Genomic DNA, 18,168 nt, shown 5'->3' on the forward strand with positions numbered 1-18,168 from the left:
AGACTTACTCACTTCTGAAGACATGAATTCATTCTCCTGGAAGAAGGTCAGCTCAAATGCTTTCTTTTCTCAAGTCACACTGGTGTACTTTGATTTCTTCTACAACACGTACAGCAGTCTTGGGCTTAATGAAAATACACATGCAGCTCTCCTCAAATACTTGGATTTAACCTATTCTGAGCAAACCCCCGGCCCTAATTTAACTAGAGTCTGTGGGTTAAAATGACATCCACAAGTAGATCAACTAATGGGGCTGGTTTACACGAAGAGAATTTCATGCATGTGCTTATATTACCGCTCATTTATGCCTTCACAAATCCCCTGAGCACTACTGGTGGAGAAGACCCCCAGCCAGAACAGCTGAATTGGTGAGCATGAAACTCGGGAGTCTCTCATTTCCAGGACATCTTTATTTATAAAATATGTCTATTTTTGCTCCTGTCATGCCCGCAAAACCAGCCTTCCTATTTTAGTCATCCCCACTCTTTAGTATTGTTTATGTTGCCCCAAACCCCATGAATAAAGGCTGGAGAGTGGATTTTGTCATCTGCTGCCATGTGAATTTCAGAAACCACACTAGCCAGTCCTTCCAGACCTTGCTGTTCGGATGGCTTGATCATACTTGCAGATACAACCAGTCCCCACTTGATGGGAACCAGTTGCTGCTGTCTTGCGCCGCTCCTGTGCAAACGTCGTCCCAGGATTGTGCAGCAGCTTTTTTTAAACTCCACTTTTGGCAGGAGCTTAGCAGCCACATCCTTCCCTCACAACATGCCAGCTCCTCTCCTGTTTCTCAAAGTGGCTTCATCCCCCTTTTCTCCCTGTGTCCACTTGTGCAAGTTTCCTGCAGCAGGGGAAGAGCCCAGTCTCCTGTGAAGGGATGGGGATGTCTCTGGGAGGGTGGAGGCAAGAAGGGGACTGTGGGGAGAGTAGGAGGGGAAAAGCCTGAGGAGTTTATTGGATTGTGGCCACTAAATGATAAGCTGGGGGAATATGTACATTTTATATTATCAGGAGCATTGAGAATGAGCAGAGGGAGAGAGCATGTAGGAGGGAAAAACTGATTTTCCTACTGCTTTATGGTATTATTATGGCAATTTATGCAGATGTCTGCTTTGGAAGGAGTATCCTGCACACCCTCAATGCCTAGAACTTTGGAAACCACACTGCAGAACATGTTTTAGGGTGGGAAGGAGCAAGAAAATGTTACTGGGTGTCCCAGTTGTGCTGCTTCTGTGCAGAATCACCCATCACAGGGGTGGAGGGTCAAATCCTGGTCAGATTTCATCCCGGTTTAATTCTTCCTGGTTAAAAGGATAGTTTTAAAATAATTTTTTTCTCAAAGACTCAAGGCTGACACCACTAAACTCACTGGATCTTTCTTTCCCTTGGTCCTGTCTCCTACCTCCTACCCCTCAGGAAGTGCTGATCTCACTGGTTTGTTTTACAGAGGGATGAAGGTCCAAGAGCTAATCCTGGTGCAGATAAATCCTACAAGCCTTTTCACCCAGGGTGTCCACCCTCTGCCAGATATCAGGTCTGAATCTGTAGGAAACTGGACTACACCAGTTCTGCCAATCACAAAACAACCTAGCATTTGGAAGAAGGAGGTTTCTTCATTTTCCAACTCAGCCTGGAAATCACAGCAGGGTGCATATGCCCACCATGGCAGAACTCATGCTGTTCTCTCCCAACTGGGTAGAGAATGGCCTAATTGTAGGGCAAGATTCAGGTCAAGCTCTCAGTCAAGCATGAGACAGAAACTCACAGAAATGAGGTTTCATCAATTAGTCATGGGGCTGGCAGGACTTTTTTCCTCCATTGAAAAAGTTAATGTAGCTTCCATCACAGACACAACTGTATGGTATGAGGGAATCCAAGTCACCTGTATCAGGAGGACACTGTTCACTGCCACTTTTCAAGCCCTCAGCTCCCAAGAGGAGCTTTTGAGAACTCCTAAGACAAACTTTCATGTTCAGACAGTGGATCGAGACCTGTCCAGCTACAGAGCTCAGAGAGTTACAGTCCTTCCTCTCTAAGTGAAGTTGCTGTTCTTCAGCCACAACTTGCTGTGTAAACCCTCTTACTCTGCTCTGCTGGAAAACAAAATAAGATGACACAAGCGTGGTTAGAAGGTGTGGGAGCTGACTTTAAAGCAGCTTTTTGGCAGCGTAACTGTTACAGGTCCACACTAAATCAACCCCTCTTTCAATAAAGAAAAAAGAGTGCCTTTGTGTACAGAGGTGAGCCCTTGGAAACAGGCTGTGCTAATGGAGATAATCACTGGATCTGAGTGCTTGGGTGAACCCACACAGTTCATATTGATCATGGACAGGTGCACACTCAGCCCAAGAGATTACAGGGATGGAACCCAAAGTGAGCTGAACCCTTTGCCCACATTCCCTTTAAAATCAAGTCACAATGGCAGGATTTAAAAGGCACTGCAGGATGCATGCTTTATTCACAGCTGTTCTAGACTTTTAAAGAACACGTACCTGAAGCACTGGGAAATTCACCAAAATACAAAAGGGAAATAGAAAACTAAAACATGATGTACTGGGGGAGGTCAGAAAACAGACATTTAGTACAAACCAGTCCCATAAATCCCCTAAATGAAACGCATTTAATCAAGGCGGTTGTCCCCCTTTCCCTGCAGCACATCTCCACGCACCTGAGACAAACAGCCTGTGTGAGTGTATGAAATATTGACCAGCCCGGCCCGAGCCCGGAGCCCTGCCCGAGACCAGCGCCGCCACCCTCGCGCTGCGGGGCGTGTGGGGGACGGGCCGTGAGGGGCGGGCGGCCCCAGCGGGATCTCCCCGATCCCTGTTCCCTCGGGACGCCTCTCCCGAGCCGCGGGTCCCCCTCCCGCCGCCCTCCCGGCGGGGCCGAGGGGAGGAACCACCCTGAGTCCCCTCGGGGCAGCCACAGCAGGCCCCGGGGGGAGGCGGGGGCCGGGGAAAGGGCCGCGGGCAGGGCCGAGGGCAGCGGGGCAGAGCCGCCCGCACCGCCCGCCTCTCCCCTCCCTCAGGCCGGGGCGGGCAGGGCCGGGGAAAGGGGCTCCGCCCGCGCTGACGCGGAGGGCGGGCCGGGGGCGGGAGCGATGGAGCCGCACTGAGGCGAAGCGGGGCCGGGGCGCAGCGCGGGCGGCGGCGGCGCCTCCTGGTCCCCACGGCAGCATGGAGGCGGCCGCGGGAGCGGCGGCGGAGCCGGCGGCATGGGCGGCCGAGCCCTTCGCGGAGCCCGAGCCGGGCGCGGAGGAGCTGGAGGCGGGCGGCGCGCTGGACCGCGTCCTGCGGGAGTCGGTCTGCCAGCAGCAGGGCTGGGTCCGCGTCTATGGTGAGGGGCGCCGGGGCGGGGAGCGGCGGAAAACTTCCCGGCCCCAACTTCTCTCTCCCTTTCTTTCTCTCCCCGCTGCCGGAGCTCCCGATCCCCCGCGGCTCCTTGCGTCCCCCTCCCCGGCCCGTTCCCGGGATCACCCCGCCACGCCTTCCCCTCCCCGAGGTGCGGGATGCTCCGGGGCCGGCAGCCGCGTCCGAGGCTTTTGTGTGCCCGCAGCCCCGGGATGTGTGCCCGGGGTGCCGGTGCCGCCGGGGCTCTGCACTCCGGAGCTAATTAGTATTAATGAGCTACTGGAGGCCTGGGAGGTGCTGATACGGTGGGTCCCGTCGCCCCAGACTTACTGGTCTGTGTTAAATGGGCACCTTTGTAATTTATAAAAAAGGATGTTCAGATCTTCAGCAGTACAGGACGCGGGGTTGTTTCCCCTTCTTTGTCAAACTCTCCCTGGTATGTAGCCTTTTAAAATTAGCTTGATTTATGTGGCCGGGCCTCTGGTTTGTTTAGGCTCCCAGCTGAAGTGCAGTCGGATTTAATCTCTCCATCAGCACCTAAATAGTGGAAATTCTGTTTTATCTTTTCCTTGTCTCTCCCTCTTGTTTGTCTTGGTAATCTAAGGATAATTACTCCCACGTTTCAGAGTGAAGAGCACTGCAGGCATTATTTTGTTTTCCTTTCTGTAACAAATTTGATGGTCCAGCCTGGAAAAGGCAGCAGTTGTGGTGTGTGCACATGTTACCTTTGTCTGATATTATTACTGTTGCCCCTGCCCTGGAAGTGTTTAAGGCCAGGTTAGATGGAGCTTGGAGCAACCTGGTCTAGTGGAGGATGTCCCTGACCATGGCAGGGAGGCTGGAACAAAATCATCTTTAAGGTCCTTTCCAACCCAAACCATTCCATGTTTCTATGATTATGGAGAACCTGTAAAAACACTTTTTTATTGGTACTTCTCAGCATGTCTTATGCTGGTGATTGTCCCTTTCATCTTCCTCCCCTGTCCTGAATCCCATTAAGATTCTCCAGGTTTTCCTTGTCCTGTAAAACTAGAAGCAAATGCTCTCTGTTACCCATGTCATTGATCTGTTACTGCTTGGGTTATTCCTGAAACACAACAATGACATGAATAAGTTATATGCAAGAACTCTGCTGCATTTCTTGGCTGATGGCAGGTAATTATTGTGAGTCCCACTAGCCTGAGCCTTCACACATATCAAATGAGGAAGATCAGGCTGCAGGTTTTCTAGAGAGCATGGTCACAAATAATCCTTTGTGTTTATTTTGGAAGCTTGAAAAGCTGGTGCAGTGGGATGAGGTTGTCTGTCTGCTTTCTGTCTGGTACATCAATGAACAAAGTTATATTTAGCACAATTAATTGTAATAGAAGTTTTGGTTTTTTAGTAGTTTCCACTGTTTTTAGCTTGCTGCTTCTTGCCTACCTTGCTTTTGTTAATCCCAGCCTAGAGCTGAGACTATAAAATGTAGCCTTATGCAAAAATATCTCTCTGCTGTTGTCCAGAGGAGTTCCAAAGAAAGCAGTTTGTCTTCAGGTTGTTTGTTTGTTGAGAATACTTTCTAAAGGTAAAATGAGAATGTACTTAAAAAGAGGATGTCTGGCACCAGCCTATCTGATTGTTACCCAAGGTTGTATCTTCCATGAGTGGAAGCAGGAATGTGGTTTCAAAATTAGCCACAGCAAGGAACATTGCTTGTTGATAAAGTCATACGTTGTGATGTGCCTGTAGTTTGACATTAACGTGTAGATAAATGGGGAAAGATTCACTGTGACAGGGCCCAGCCAGCTCACAGGCTATAAAAATCAGCATACACTTCAAGTACGTAAAAATACATCTCGTAGCCCAAGGACAATAACTAATTATTCCTAGTGTGTGTTTAAAAACAACTCATTATCCCTCTCCCTCATAAAGAATCTGATGTGCTAGTGTCTTCTCTCTTTCCCTAAGAAATTGCAATCGGATTAGCTAGTATTTGTTTGTTTCCTCCTGCTTATTAGCCTTTTTTTTTTTTTCCTTGCATGAGCACATCTGGAGAAGTTTGCGGACAATGAATCAAGCTGAAACTGTGCCATGTTTGTGCACAGCTAAATATGGGTTACAAACCTATGAGTGACAAGTGTTATTCATAGGATTAAAAGTAAAGCCTTGCACAGTTGTTTGAGGAACCACAGCAGCATAGCGAAAGAAAACAGGAGCAGAAAGCTTAGCCTTATTGTCTGTATTGTCTGATAAACAATGAGAACACTAACACTAATTATTTCACCATGAATGGCTGGGGGAGGGAAGGAATATCGAGCACATGAAAAGTGGAGAAGCGTTTTCTGGCATGGCAAGAAATACAGCTTTTGATGTCACTGCATTTCTTTTCCACGTATCTCTGTGAACATGAACTGCTGTGTAGGGGAGTTGTTCCAAATGAAAGGTGACTGTCTGAAAAGCATCCCTGGCAGTGGAAACATGTATTTTAAAGAAAAAGAGCTCAGCAGCCACTTACAGACAGACAGCTGTTTATTTCTGTGCATCTCTACTTGGCGGTGGTGTGCCATCCACTCTGTCTCTGTCCAAAGAAGTAATTACTGCCATGAGGGGAGCTGGTCTGGTTGCAGAGCCTGTAAACCTTCATCTGTTAGCACAGAGAAAAGAATTTAGCAGTAAAGTCCCATCATTGCTGGTCTCTGCGGCTTGCCAGCAGAATGACAGTGATGTGAATACAGTAGGACTTTACAATGTCTGGGATGTGATTTCAGTGTGACACTGAGGTCTTGTCTGACTTCACTATGAGATCTAAATCACAGTCTGGCTATTTTTGCATTTCCTGCCTTAGCTGCACTAGTTCCAAGGGTGGCTGTTTCATTCTGCCTTCTGGAGGTTCAGCAGCTTCTGCTTAAGTGAATTAGCCAGGACATTATCATGGAAATACAGTTTCCTTACCCATGGACGGAGTTTGAAATATAATTAGTTTCCTCTAACCTGATGTTTGAATAGTGGACAGGAGCAGCAGATTTGCTTGTCAGAGTGATAGATTTAATTGCTGGTGAAACACAAATCATGTGAGTGCTGTTAGATGATGTTTCCAAGAACTGGTTTTGACACACAACTAATGTTTCTGTAAAAGATGTATCGACATGTGTTCTGGGTGACGGCTTCCATTCAGACTTGTGGCATGTGTGCAAGGGGTAGAAGAGGGGAGGTGTCTTGCCTGGATTAATGCTATGATTTATTTTTTCTTCTTCTCTCTAAAAGTGATAAGTGACTTTTGAAAGCATCCACCCATGTTTCAAGGTCTTTTTTTTTTCTGCTCTTTGAAACAGGTTTTGTGAGGAGGAGGCAGGGCAATAACTGAACAGCATTTTTTGCTAACTGTGGAAACAGTGCAATTACATTGCCTGGTGTGGCTGACTGAACATCTATGGATTTTGCAGGAATGAATTCTAAAGCCAGCATCACAGTATTGGTGTTAAATGTTGCATGTGATGGGGGTAGAATCGTTTTTTGCCTGATGTACAGTCTGTGTCTAAGCAGGTTGCAAACTTCTGTGATGGGCTTGTCAGATTCATTGATGATGTGCCTGCTCTGAGCTCACTGCAAAAGCTCCTGTGCTAAAGTTGCAAAAGAAGAGTTGCTGAAATATGTAAAAAATAGCGCAGGGAAGAGTCTGTTCTACAGTGCTCATCCTGCAAACAGACATTGTTGCTCTAGGGCCTTATCAGGACTAGGAAATGTCTTTCTCTTTCAGCAGCAGTGCTAAAAGATGATGGTAGTTGTACAAACTCGAGTGCAGATAGGATGTGGACTCTTTCATCACCTTGTCCTCTAATCCTGTGGGCAGTCTGGAGACATTCCTGGCTGCTGGAATGACCCTCCTCTCCCTCCTTTCTCCTGGCAAGAAGGAGAAGGCTCTCCAAGTGTAGGCTATAAGGGCTCCATGCCTTTTCATGGATATCAATCTGCAGACAGAGCTTCACTGGCTCTAACTCCAGAAAAAGCTCTAGACCCTGTGCAAACAGACAGAAACGTCTCTTGGCTGCCTCAAACCTGAGTTCCAGGCTTTTAAGTCTTGGCCCTCAGAAAATACCAGAGTCATGCTCAGGACTGAAGCCACGGTAATGTACGTGATGTCATGTGGAGATTAAAAAATACCTGTGGCTTGGGCACTGAGCAGAAGCATCTCCTAATCATGTGAAATTCAGTTCAAAAGCCCAATCTCTGTGAGCTATATCCATTCCAGCAGTTCATTGACTGCCTTGCTCAGCTCTTTTATATCAATGATTTTAACTCTGTTCTAAGGGGTTTCTGGCTCTTTACAGCCTGCCTCGCTATGACTTTGTAAGTAGCTATTTATATCTACCTTTTTCTTTTTATATTCTTGTTTTATTCCACTGTTTGCAGTCACGTCTAAAAACGCAAAGATTATCCATTTCCGAACCATCTTGCTTTGGATGAGCACCAACAGGCTTTGGTAACGAGTAGCATCTTGTTGTCAGCACATCGCTTTCCTTCCAGCCCTGCTCATGCTGCCGGGCCGGCTTTTTTCCCGAGATGTGCCTGCGGGGGTGGGGAGTGTGAGGGTCCCGCCCGCCCCCGGCCTCCACCCGAGCTCGAGGAGGTCCCACCAGGTGGCGGCATCTTCATTGCGGTGCTGCAGGACCTGGCCAGGATGCCCGAAACACGCTGAGGAGGGGGATCCTGTCCTCCCCTCTTCCAAACCTTATCGCTCATCTCCAGAAGCTCAGTTACAAAGTACTCTAGAGGCCGTCTAACAGGGGGGACGTGGGAACGGGGTAGTTAATGTAAAAACAAACAAAAAAAAAGCCCCCTCGAAGCCAGGCAGCGAGGCAATCTGATAGGTGAGATGGCTGTTACTGAGGGTTTTCTCCTCCTTGAGACCTGTGCAAAGAGTCAGCTGGGCTGGGGTTTGTATACTGCTGCCTTTCTGAGTGGGTATGGAGCTGCAATTCCTTGCAGGAGAGCATTTGCTTTTAGGAAGATAAAACTTGGTTTTTAACAGGAGATAAGATGAAGGTGCCGCCGAGACCCTTGGAAAGCTGAAAGGGAGCTGGAGAGCTGCACGGCGTCTGTGCAGGCAGTGTTGTGTTGGAGAGGAGAGAAGGTCAGTGTTCACCAGCACTTCTTTCCCTTCTGATCAATAGGCTTATTTTTAACTCCCCCAGAAAGTTGGTGCAAAAGCAGGCTTGGAAGATAAACCTTGTTGGGCCGGGAAATGTCATTTCCTGAGCATTTGGACAATGCCTTCTGTGGAGATATTTGACCTTATCGTAGCCTTCAGGTACCAAATGAGGGACAGACGTTGAATACCGACAGCATAAAGCTTTTGTTGGTTTTGTTGAGATGATAAGTAACAATGAATTTTAGTCGGAGCCCCATTGTAAAAGGCAGAGTTTAATCAAAACCAAGGTTTTAAGTGACTACATTTGCTGCAGATGAAAAACAGTTGAGTGTGCTGTGGGCAGAAATGCTGCTTTTGCTTGCCAGCCAGCAGCAGGGAATATCAAAAGCTGAGTGAAGTGCTCTTACAGGTGATCTGCTCATGTCTGCTCCATGACAGCTCCTCTAATAGCCCTTTCTGACTCCAGGGAATTCTTGCAAGCATGCAGAGGGTGAATGACTGATCCTCTCTGCTCATTCTCCTGTGCATTGGCAGAGGTGACTTGGAGTGAAGCTGAGGGCTGGACACAGCCTGTTTTCTCCTTGGTTGCTTTACTCCAAAATCTTATTGCAGAATCAGGCCTTTGACCTTACCCTTTACCCTTTAACAGTCTGATTTGCTCTGCTTGCCTTTCCTCTTTTTAAGGAACACTTAAATGTATACATAAATGACAGGAATTTATACATAAATGAAATTTTAATTTTTTTTTTCAGGAGTTTTTAGCTGGACTCCTTCAGCTGGCTGTGTTGTTGCAAGTGTTGCCTAGGTTACTAATTTATTAAGTCACCTAAATATTTGGAGGCATCAACAATACTAGAGTATGCTGGGGAAAATGAGGATGACATTATTTTAAAACACTGGTTTCCTGACTCCTGTATTTCAGTCACACGATTTATCTCTGGCTGAACATTTTCATGTGGTGCTGTTTCCTATTTTTAAACAATAGGGGAAAAAAAAGGGAAGATAAGAAGAGCATAACTGTGACCTGTTGACTTATTATGAGATCATGGATTCCTTTTAACTGATATTTATAGATTTTTATAAAAAATAGCTGAGACTTCAGTATTTTCTGACATACATGGCCTTTTAGTCTCAGGGTCAGAAGTTAAGCTGTCATCTGAATTCTTTGGAAATCCTCTGTGAAGACACAGTAATCATGGAAATACAAATTGTATCTGCAAGGAAAGTAACCAAGTGAAAAGGAATACTGCTGTATTTTGATTTGTAAAATTCTCTCTTTGTGTGTTTTGACACCCTCCTATCTCAGAAAGCCGTTATAAAAGTGATCAGGAGGGAATAGCATTTGTTAATTCTCTTTAATAGGGTTTTAAAAGGTCACAAAAATGTAGAAAGGCTCTTCTCCAAGAGTCAGGATTATTTTTAATTGTAAAGCAAGTTGGAGCAGTGCAAGTAATGAGCTCTTGGAGGTTAAGGGGTCTTTGCACTTAAGTAAATGTAAAACCAAGTCCTGGATTTAGATCCTTTATTATCTAAAAGGATTTTTTTTTCCAACTGGGAATACCCCATTAGAAATTAGCTCTTACACTGCAAGCACTGGCAGGCACTTAGTTAAACACATTAATTCTGCAAACTGTGGGAAAACGACACCCATTTCAGCAGATGTGCTATGCGTCTGGTGTGGATTTGCATAAGAATGCATATGCTTCTCTGTGAGTTTCTGGCTTGATTAAAACTTGCAGGCACCTTTTTTCTTCCTCTAGTGCTGTGTCTGCATTCTTGGATATTAATGGTTTAATAGAAAATACCCCGGTTTTTTTCTGTCTTAAGATAATTCATTTTATTTACACAGTGCTGCACTGTAGATGCGCTTGGTGCCGTATAGACAGAGGCTGCTTTGCTTGTCTTTTGGGATTTGTAGCCAGGACCAGAGAATAAAGGATATAGCAAACATGAAAAATGGCAAATGTGTTTGAAAGTGGATGGAGGATTACACGGTGGGGTATGAGGAGCTGGGAGGGGATTGTGTGTATTTTGTGTGTATTCAGTCCCGGCTTCCAAGGAGGTGTGGGAATGGAAATCCGTACTGTGATGAGAGGAAGAGAAGTGTTGAGGAATCTGTGACTAAAAATGATCTCAGACTTAATCCCTGCCAGTGTTAGGCTTTCACAGTAACAGTCCAAGAGATTCAGCAGAACCTCTTCACCTCAGTGCTGTTCTCAATCTGTATGGCATGAAACCAGTGTGGAAAATTCCTTCAGGTGGACCACAGATACTGCAGCATTCAGTCTGAGAAAGCTTTAACTCTGGTAGCAGGGAATTGAAGCAAGGTACTGGGAGGCAGGATATTGAAAAAGAGGTAGATTACTTGGATTTTGACTTGAAATTTCTGATAAAGAGACAAAATTTTCTAGGAATAAACGTTTTGTGTCCATTGTATTCACCTAACATGATGTAACAAACGCTGGATGCCCACAACCAGCTTCTAGGGCTTCGGGAGAAGATGTTTTGTGTTGGGAAAGGGAGGAAACTCAATGCAGCACAGGGTCTGTGGGACAGGCACTGGATGGCAGTGAGCCAAACTGCCCTAACAGCAGCTTCATGATCTCCTGAGAGAGCTTTGATGTTCCCCAGCTCTGGAATAGCAGTCTTCAGGGCTAGCCTGAGTGAGCTGGAAAGCCTGGAAATTTATGACACATCCGCTTTTTGGGAGGTCCCTCAGAGAGGAAATCAAAGTTACTACATGGAATATAACAGTGTAACTACATTTCTCCTCTTGGGATATACATCATCCTTTGCTAGTAAGGGATTGGAGGAAATACAGGTGGATTTGGCACTTCTGGAGGGATTTCTATTCCATGTTAGATGCTTGCATGACAGAGTTAAAAACTTGCTTGCTTTTTTCAGGATCTCATTACTTGAGTCAGTGGATTGGCTTGAGATAAGCAGAGGTAATTCACACCCTCATTTAGCTGACTCTTTAGTGCACTGATACTGGTCTCAACAAGATAGGGGACAGATGCTGCACTACTCAGCACTGTGTGTGCTCTGAGGGTTCCAGAAAAATGTGTGCAAAGCAGCAGTGGCTGGGAGAGCTGAATGCAGTCCTTGAATCTCATTTAGAAATTAAATGGTCACTTTGCTTCAGTTTTCTGTTCCATTTTGTCTTGACAAATAGTGACTGCTTTATTAACAAATCCATCAGGGTTAAAGGAGGAAGGATCAGTTTCACTTACTTGCACCATTCATTGCCTTGCTGTGTGAGTGCATCCAAAGCATTCATGGTTTTATTTCAGAGGGCTGCTCTGAGCTGAGGTGAGGAAATAAGGCACAAATAGGTCAGATAACTTGTCCAAGGACATACAAGAAATTTGGCAGCAGAAGCCAGATCTCCTGAGGCACCTTCAGTGCTTGGCTTGTATGCCTTGGGTTGCACTGCTTTGGGTTTGGGGTGCCTCTAAGCCTGCTGCTTTACTTGTATCCTCTCTAACTATTAATAATCCTCTCAAATACCCTATTACTTGTCACATGTGTGGGTCAGCAGGGCAAGATGCTCTCGGGGGGCGGGGGGACTTTCATTCAGGTGATTACATCTGCTTGCTCCTTTTATTATTTTTTTTTTTTTACTCCCCACATAGCCAAAGGTAAAGTTTTGTTGACCTTCAAAATGGAATAAACTTGTCTCATTACAGTGATAGCAGGCTGGACCACTGGTATGAAGGTGTTGGCTAGCCAGCACTCATTAGCTTTTCATAACTTGTAAGTAGGGCTGGATGGTGCCTAAACCTTTAATTTCAGGTAGGTAACTCTTCACTGCTGGCTGGGGGAAGAAAATATATCACAGATCAAAACTGGAAAACCACAGAACAGTGGTTAAATCACTTTGAGCTCCAATGTCCTTCCCATGGCATTTGGGACCAGGTGCCAGTGTGTAACACAAGTTTGGTTGTCATTGCCAAGACTTGACTGATCCATAGTGGTTTTCCATGTTAGTTAGGTATTTTATCTTAGGAGTTCAGTGCACTGGAGGTTCTAGAAAAGGAGAGGAGACAAAATGCTTCCTGGACAGGTGTTTATTTACATTATGAGGTTATACCTCAAGCTGTACAGACAAGCTGCTGCATTTGCTGTGTTTCCTACTTGCTTAAATACACTAGAACACGTACATCACGCACCAAAAACACAATGTGCTTTTTTTCCCTAACACTTGCTAGGAAGTCATTAGACTTCCTTGTCAAATAATACTAAGTATTTCCTATTTTGAGGTATGTTTCTGTAATTATTTTCCATCTCTTTTTTGTTCAGGATGGTGGGTAGTTGATAGGTATCCTGGAAAATAAGAAGTCAGGAAAGAAACCAACATCCTTCTAAAGCAGGTTTGAGAAGATTTATCTTCTAAATGGCATTGGTTTATGGGGTCCCTTTCTCTCTTGCTCTCTGGAAGCACTTGCTTAGGATGTCAGTGAGGTGTGGGGTGATTGATTACCCTGTTGAATGGATTTCATGGGGTCCTTCCTTAACTCCTTCCATTAGCTAAGGCCTTGCTCACTGAAGTTTTCAAATGGCCTCAACTCCCTGGAGATAATGAGTTTTATATGCCATATAGTGAAGTAGCAAAAAAAGTTTTATGGTCTTCCCATAAATATTTATGTCAGTTTGCTTTCACATACCCTTAGCTGGAGACTCCTCTACTTAAAGAAGCTCCTGTAGCTGCTCACATCCAATTCTGTGAGTACTGGCAGAGCACTGTGAGCTGAGCCCATTTCCAATTCAACTCTCCTCATTTTGATTCCAGTGGTTGCTAATTTCTCAATTTATAGCCATTAAATCATTATAACCATTAAATCAAATTAGGAAGAAAGCCTCTTTTATTTTTTTTATTCTTTTTTGTCAGCCTAGACAAGCTTTACAGACGGAAGTGAAGCATTTTCTGCTCTAATTTTTTTTTTTTTTTTTTTTTGGACTTACTAATAGGGAAGTCAGGAATGTGAAGTAAACAGCCTCAGTTTCTCAGTTTGCAGAAATGATGAATGTGTGGGATAAAAGGCGGGATGATAAGAAGGAAACAAATATTTTTTTTTATTCCAGACCAGTGCTGGAAATGGGGAATCTGCATGTTTAAAAGTCAAAATATGTCTGAAATTTTGCTGGAAAAAAATTGAGAGGAATGCAGTAATAATAGTTAAAAATCTGTGTGGAATGAAAGGACATTAATCTTTGCAATTCTGGCACAACTTGCTTTCTGCTGTTTTATTTTGTCAGAATACATTGCTTTTTCTGTGTTAAAAGCCAGAAAAGGGTGAAAATACAAAACTGTCTAAAAATGCAGGATGTCTGTCAATGATAAATATGTTTGCTGTAAGAGCAACATTCACCTGAATCATCATGTCTCAAATTTATCTGGATCCTGACTTCAGCAGGGTATTTGCCCAGTTATCTCAAATTGTACATTTTTGGTAATCTGGGTTTAATGGCTCTCCTGGCAGCTTTAACTTGCTGCTTATATAGAATGGTGATATAATACTAGTCATCTGTAATTATTACATATGTGAGCCAGTAAGTAACTGTGAATTAATTAGACATAAGCAACTAGAAGGAGGCTTTCTCCTTATATTTTGACTTAGGCATTTTTATTAAAATAGATTATAATCCCTGTCTTTATGAATAATTTGAAGAGCAATAGCTGTTGGTATTCAGGGACAGTAACTGTTTTCCTTGCAGTGGTCCAAATGACTTCTCAGAATGGGTTGGAAACCAGGCAGCCTGGGACACAGCAAGTGCTCTGGTAGGAGTTAAGGTAGTTTCCTCTATGAGCAGGTAGATGTTCCTATAATCAAGTGCCAAGAATTAAATCAACCTGCTTCTTCCGTGCTGAGAAAATACTTGCTCTGACTACAGGTTACATTAGCTTTGTTTCACTTAATTCTGGCGGGGGGGAAAGGTGAGGGTAGACTGCTGGGGCCTAGTTTTCTGTGTGTTCAGGCTGATGACCTTTTACAGCCATCTCTGTGGGATTACCACAGGTATCTGCTGGCCAGGCCATGAGATCTCTTGGCTGACACATCCATCCCACTGTAAAACATAACCACTACATCTGTTTGCAGGTCAATCTCTACCTGGATGGCTTTTAAAATGCTTTGGGATGAATCTCAAATGAAAGTTTTGGTGACAGAGGGGTGTTGGGAGGTTGATACCCAACCACATAAATCTTTGCTGTCAAGACTGCTATTATTGTTGATGGAGTTCAGCAGGGTTATCACGAGATCAGTCTAAAAAGCATGCAATTAAGTTTAAAACTTAGAGTAGCTTTGCAGGAGACTTACAGAGCAGAAGCTGTAGTGTATCACTTGGAGTGTGGTTAATCTGTTTCATCAGTTTTCCAGTGGAGATGTTCTAGCTGTGCTTCTGATTTCCATTTATAATATCCACTCAATTCTGTAGCTGACACAGTATCCCTCCCTGTTTTGTTTCCAGACTTTATTGATGTGGCTTCTTTGTGACCTACTTTCACCGCTTTAAGGTTGCTTTTTTCATTGCCTTCCAAAAGGAAGTGCCTTCCATGAGAAATGCTGGAAGCTCCCCAGCCAGTTTTTAATTCCAGTAGATGAAAACTTGGACCTTCTGCTTACACCCAGGGCCGATGACGTGACTGACTCTTGGGTACTTTCCTCACTGAGTCCTGCTGCTGACCGTGTTGAGACCCTGGAGCTAGGTGTTTGGAGAATTAGGGAAGGAAATGGCTGTGTTTCCTTGGAGCTCTCATTACTCATGATGGAACTGGTCAGCCCTGTGACTCTCAGGGCATTGTGTTGGCCTCTTGTCCTTGCAGTGGCCTGCAGTGTGTCATGTGCTTATTACTTAAGCCCTTGCACAGCTGAAGGAAGCAACATCCCAGTTCTTATTCCTTTTACTTATCTGGGATGTCTTTCATTTCTTGTTGCTCCTTGTGGTTTTCTCTGTAGTTTCCACTGGTGGTGAGTCACTTTGAGGCTGAGATGTATCTCTCTTCAATTAGTGGTGCCTTTGCTTTTTATCTGAGGCAGGAGGTGTGTGTGTTTACTTCTTTGTGGGGACACTTTAAAAACAGTTAGTGTGATGCAGATGTGCAGTTCTCAGCAGATATATAACATTTAGCTAAGTCTTATGGGGGGATTAATACCTCATTGGAAAAATATAATTCACTCCTGTAATTTCACCAAGAGGACGTAGCATTTGTAATCATCATCTTGTAAAACTGGCTCCTTTCTCCCTGCTCCGTTTCACTCGGGTGCCAAGTTGGTACAAACACTGGTTACCCAAAAGAAATACCTACCCCAGTTGTTTTTCTGGAACCTCAATGGCTTTTTGGTTTCCAGCAAAGAGTAGCCAGCTTTGTGTGTGTGTGTCTCTATTATAAAATGACCATGCTGTTAATTTTAACTGTACAGTTTTTCCTTGAAACAGCAGTTCAAACCATGAGGGAAATTGTTTTTGTGTGTGTCAATGTCAAAGGAATTTCAACAAAGGTGACATTCCGCTCCGATTAGGGTCTGGAGTTGAACTTGTCTTTGCTCTTCTGGGGTTGGGTGCACAGTGCCTTTAATCCTCTTAGGAAAACCTTTACCAGAAGGTGAATGGAGAGCTTGGACTACCAAAGATGTTCACCAGTACTGCAGGTATTGGAGAAACATGTTCTTGTAGCCCACTGCTGTAAGTCAGAGTCCTCACTGTCAGAATCCTCATTGCCTCCCTTTTCTTGAGTCTGCCCAGCTGTGGGCTTGTGTGCTGGTATAGACATGAGGTGGAATTATGCTTGTAAATGGCGTGCTGGAAGAGTCTGGGGGCTAAAAATACAGCTGAAAGTGGCTGCAATGGAATAATTTGCCTCAAAAGGCAACCTCTGGCATTGTGCTGAGCATTACCAGGGCTCTGAGGTTAAAGGAGCTGTGTGTGATTGGGGAGAAAATGCAGAATTCAGCAAGTGTGGGGGTGCCAGCTGGAGCAACCCAGTGGTTTTCTGGGTACACCATCTATTTCTCCATCTATTTCTTGCCAGCAGGATGCTGGGTGAAAGCAGGGTAGTGCTGTTTTTGTTGGAAGCAAGCTTGGTACACGAGGCCGTGCTGGTCCAGAGGCATGGCATGTGAAAGCTGTTAGTGGTTTGCAGCTTTTTAGGATGTTGTTCTTCTCTGGTTGAAATATCCAGCAAAGCAAGTGAAATATTGGCACCCATGAGGGATAGGTACTGAGTTTCATACCTTGTTTGGCTTTTTTGTCTTTCCCTTCATCAGCATATAGGAAACAGTGAATGCAAATCTGTTCCCCAACACAAGCAGATGCATTTGTTGCTTGGAAGCTGAGCTGGGCAGGAGCTCTGAATTATCAGCATCTGATTCCAGGGCTTTGACAATCTGCAATCTCCTTAATATTCTGATGAGCCACCGTGGGTATTATTCCTCTGTGGTTTTTTTCACTTTTTTTCCTTGAAACTCATATTGCAATCTGAATGCTGTTGGTTTAGGATTAAAAGAGATATTGGCTGGCTCTGTGCTTTGCACAATTTTCCTATAATAGCAGAAAGAGGGAGAGCGGATAGTATGATTGTTTTTTCCTCTGCAGTAGTACAAATGAAGCGTGAATTAGAAACAACTTTTAAAATTGACGAGTTATCTCCTGTTCGTAATTCTGTCTCTCTAATACCATGAGTACCAAAACCCATAAATTATTCGTGCAAGTGTCAGCAAATTCAGCATAAACAGAACAATTGGGTATACAAGCATCATGAAGTCACCCCAGGACAGCAAGGAAGAAAGCCTCAGAATTTTTTTTCTCAGGGAATCACAACACTTCCAAGGAAAAAACTTTGTTTCCTCTAAAGACACTTAGCAACTCTGCTCTGGATTCTCTCGCAGGAGTATCTTTCCAGTTACAGCTTATCTTTAGAAATAACTGCAGATTAATTTTAAAAGACATGTGTCTCTTAAAATATAGCTTGCTTACCCAGATGGCAGTTAGATTCATCTTAATGGTAGTGTGAATCTAGAGTTGCTCTCCAGCCTAAGGGCTGGCCATTTTACTGTCCAGCTGTTTTCCAAATGATTTATTTCATTTTCCCCCTTGGTTTCTTTGCCTCACCCCTCAGCTTCACTCTTGCTGCTCATAGCACAGTGAGGGAAGAACAGCTGCACTTAGCAGCTCCAATAAATGACTTTATTAGAATTAGAACTGTGTCTGCATTACACTAATACCAAAGGTCTTAGTTCATCTTGTAGCCTCTAAAACGGATTGTCATCATTTCCATGCTGCCTCCTTACAGTGGGGGAAGACAGCTCTGACTCAGCCCCTGGATAAATGGGAATACAGGGAACTGAGTGCTGCTGCCAGGCAATTTGTTCAGGCTTTGTCAGTGGCTAGAAATGTCCTTCTCCTCACTTACTGTAATGTTGAGCATAACATTCAGGAAGAAGACCTGCTTTACAACAGCTCAGGAATATGGATGAACAACCTTTCTATCAAAATGATATAAAAAAGTCTTTAAGCATGAAGATTTAATGTGGATATTTGGAGGACAGTACAAATGTTATCCTGGGACATAGCAAAACCAATGCTCCATCTGAAACCTGCAAATTCTTTGGCATTTCTTGCTGACAGAAAATAAAATTAACCTTACTCTTTTCAGGTGTTCTAGTGAACAGGCTCGTGAGTAGGGAA

At 44.4% G+C, this 18,168-nt stretch overlaps 1 protein-coding gene across 1 annotated transcript in view; it reads left to right on the forward strand.

Annotated features, from left to right (window-relative positions):
- Positions 1–3,179: 3,179 nt before the first annotated feature.
- RASAL2 (RAS protein activator like 2) overlaps positions 3,180–18,168 on the forward strand; it is a gene marked incomplete at its 5' end in the record, with an annotated part of 163,455 nt that continues 148,466 nt past the window's right edge. The window contains one exon of the mRNA XM_083867829.1: positions 3,180–3,339. Within this exon, the coding sequence (XP_083723955.1) occupies positions 3,180–3,339 (160 nt within the window). The remainder of the gene's footprint in view (positions 3,340–18,168) is intronic.

This window comes from Zosterops lateralis, assembly GCF_965231275.1.
Source record: "Zosterops lateralis genome assembly, chromosome: 9".
In the NCBI taxonomy this organism is placed as follows: domain Eukaryota; kingdom Metazoa; phylum Chordata; class Aves; order Passeriformes; family Zosteropidae; genus Zosterops; species Zosterops lateralis.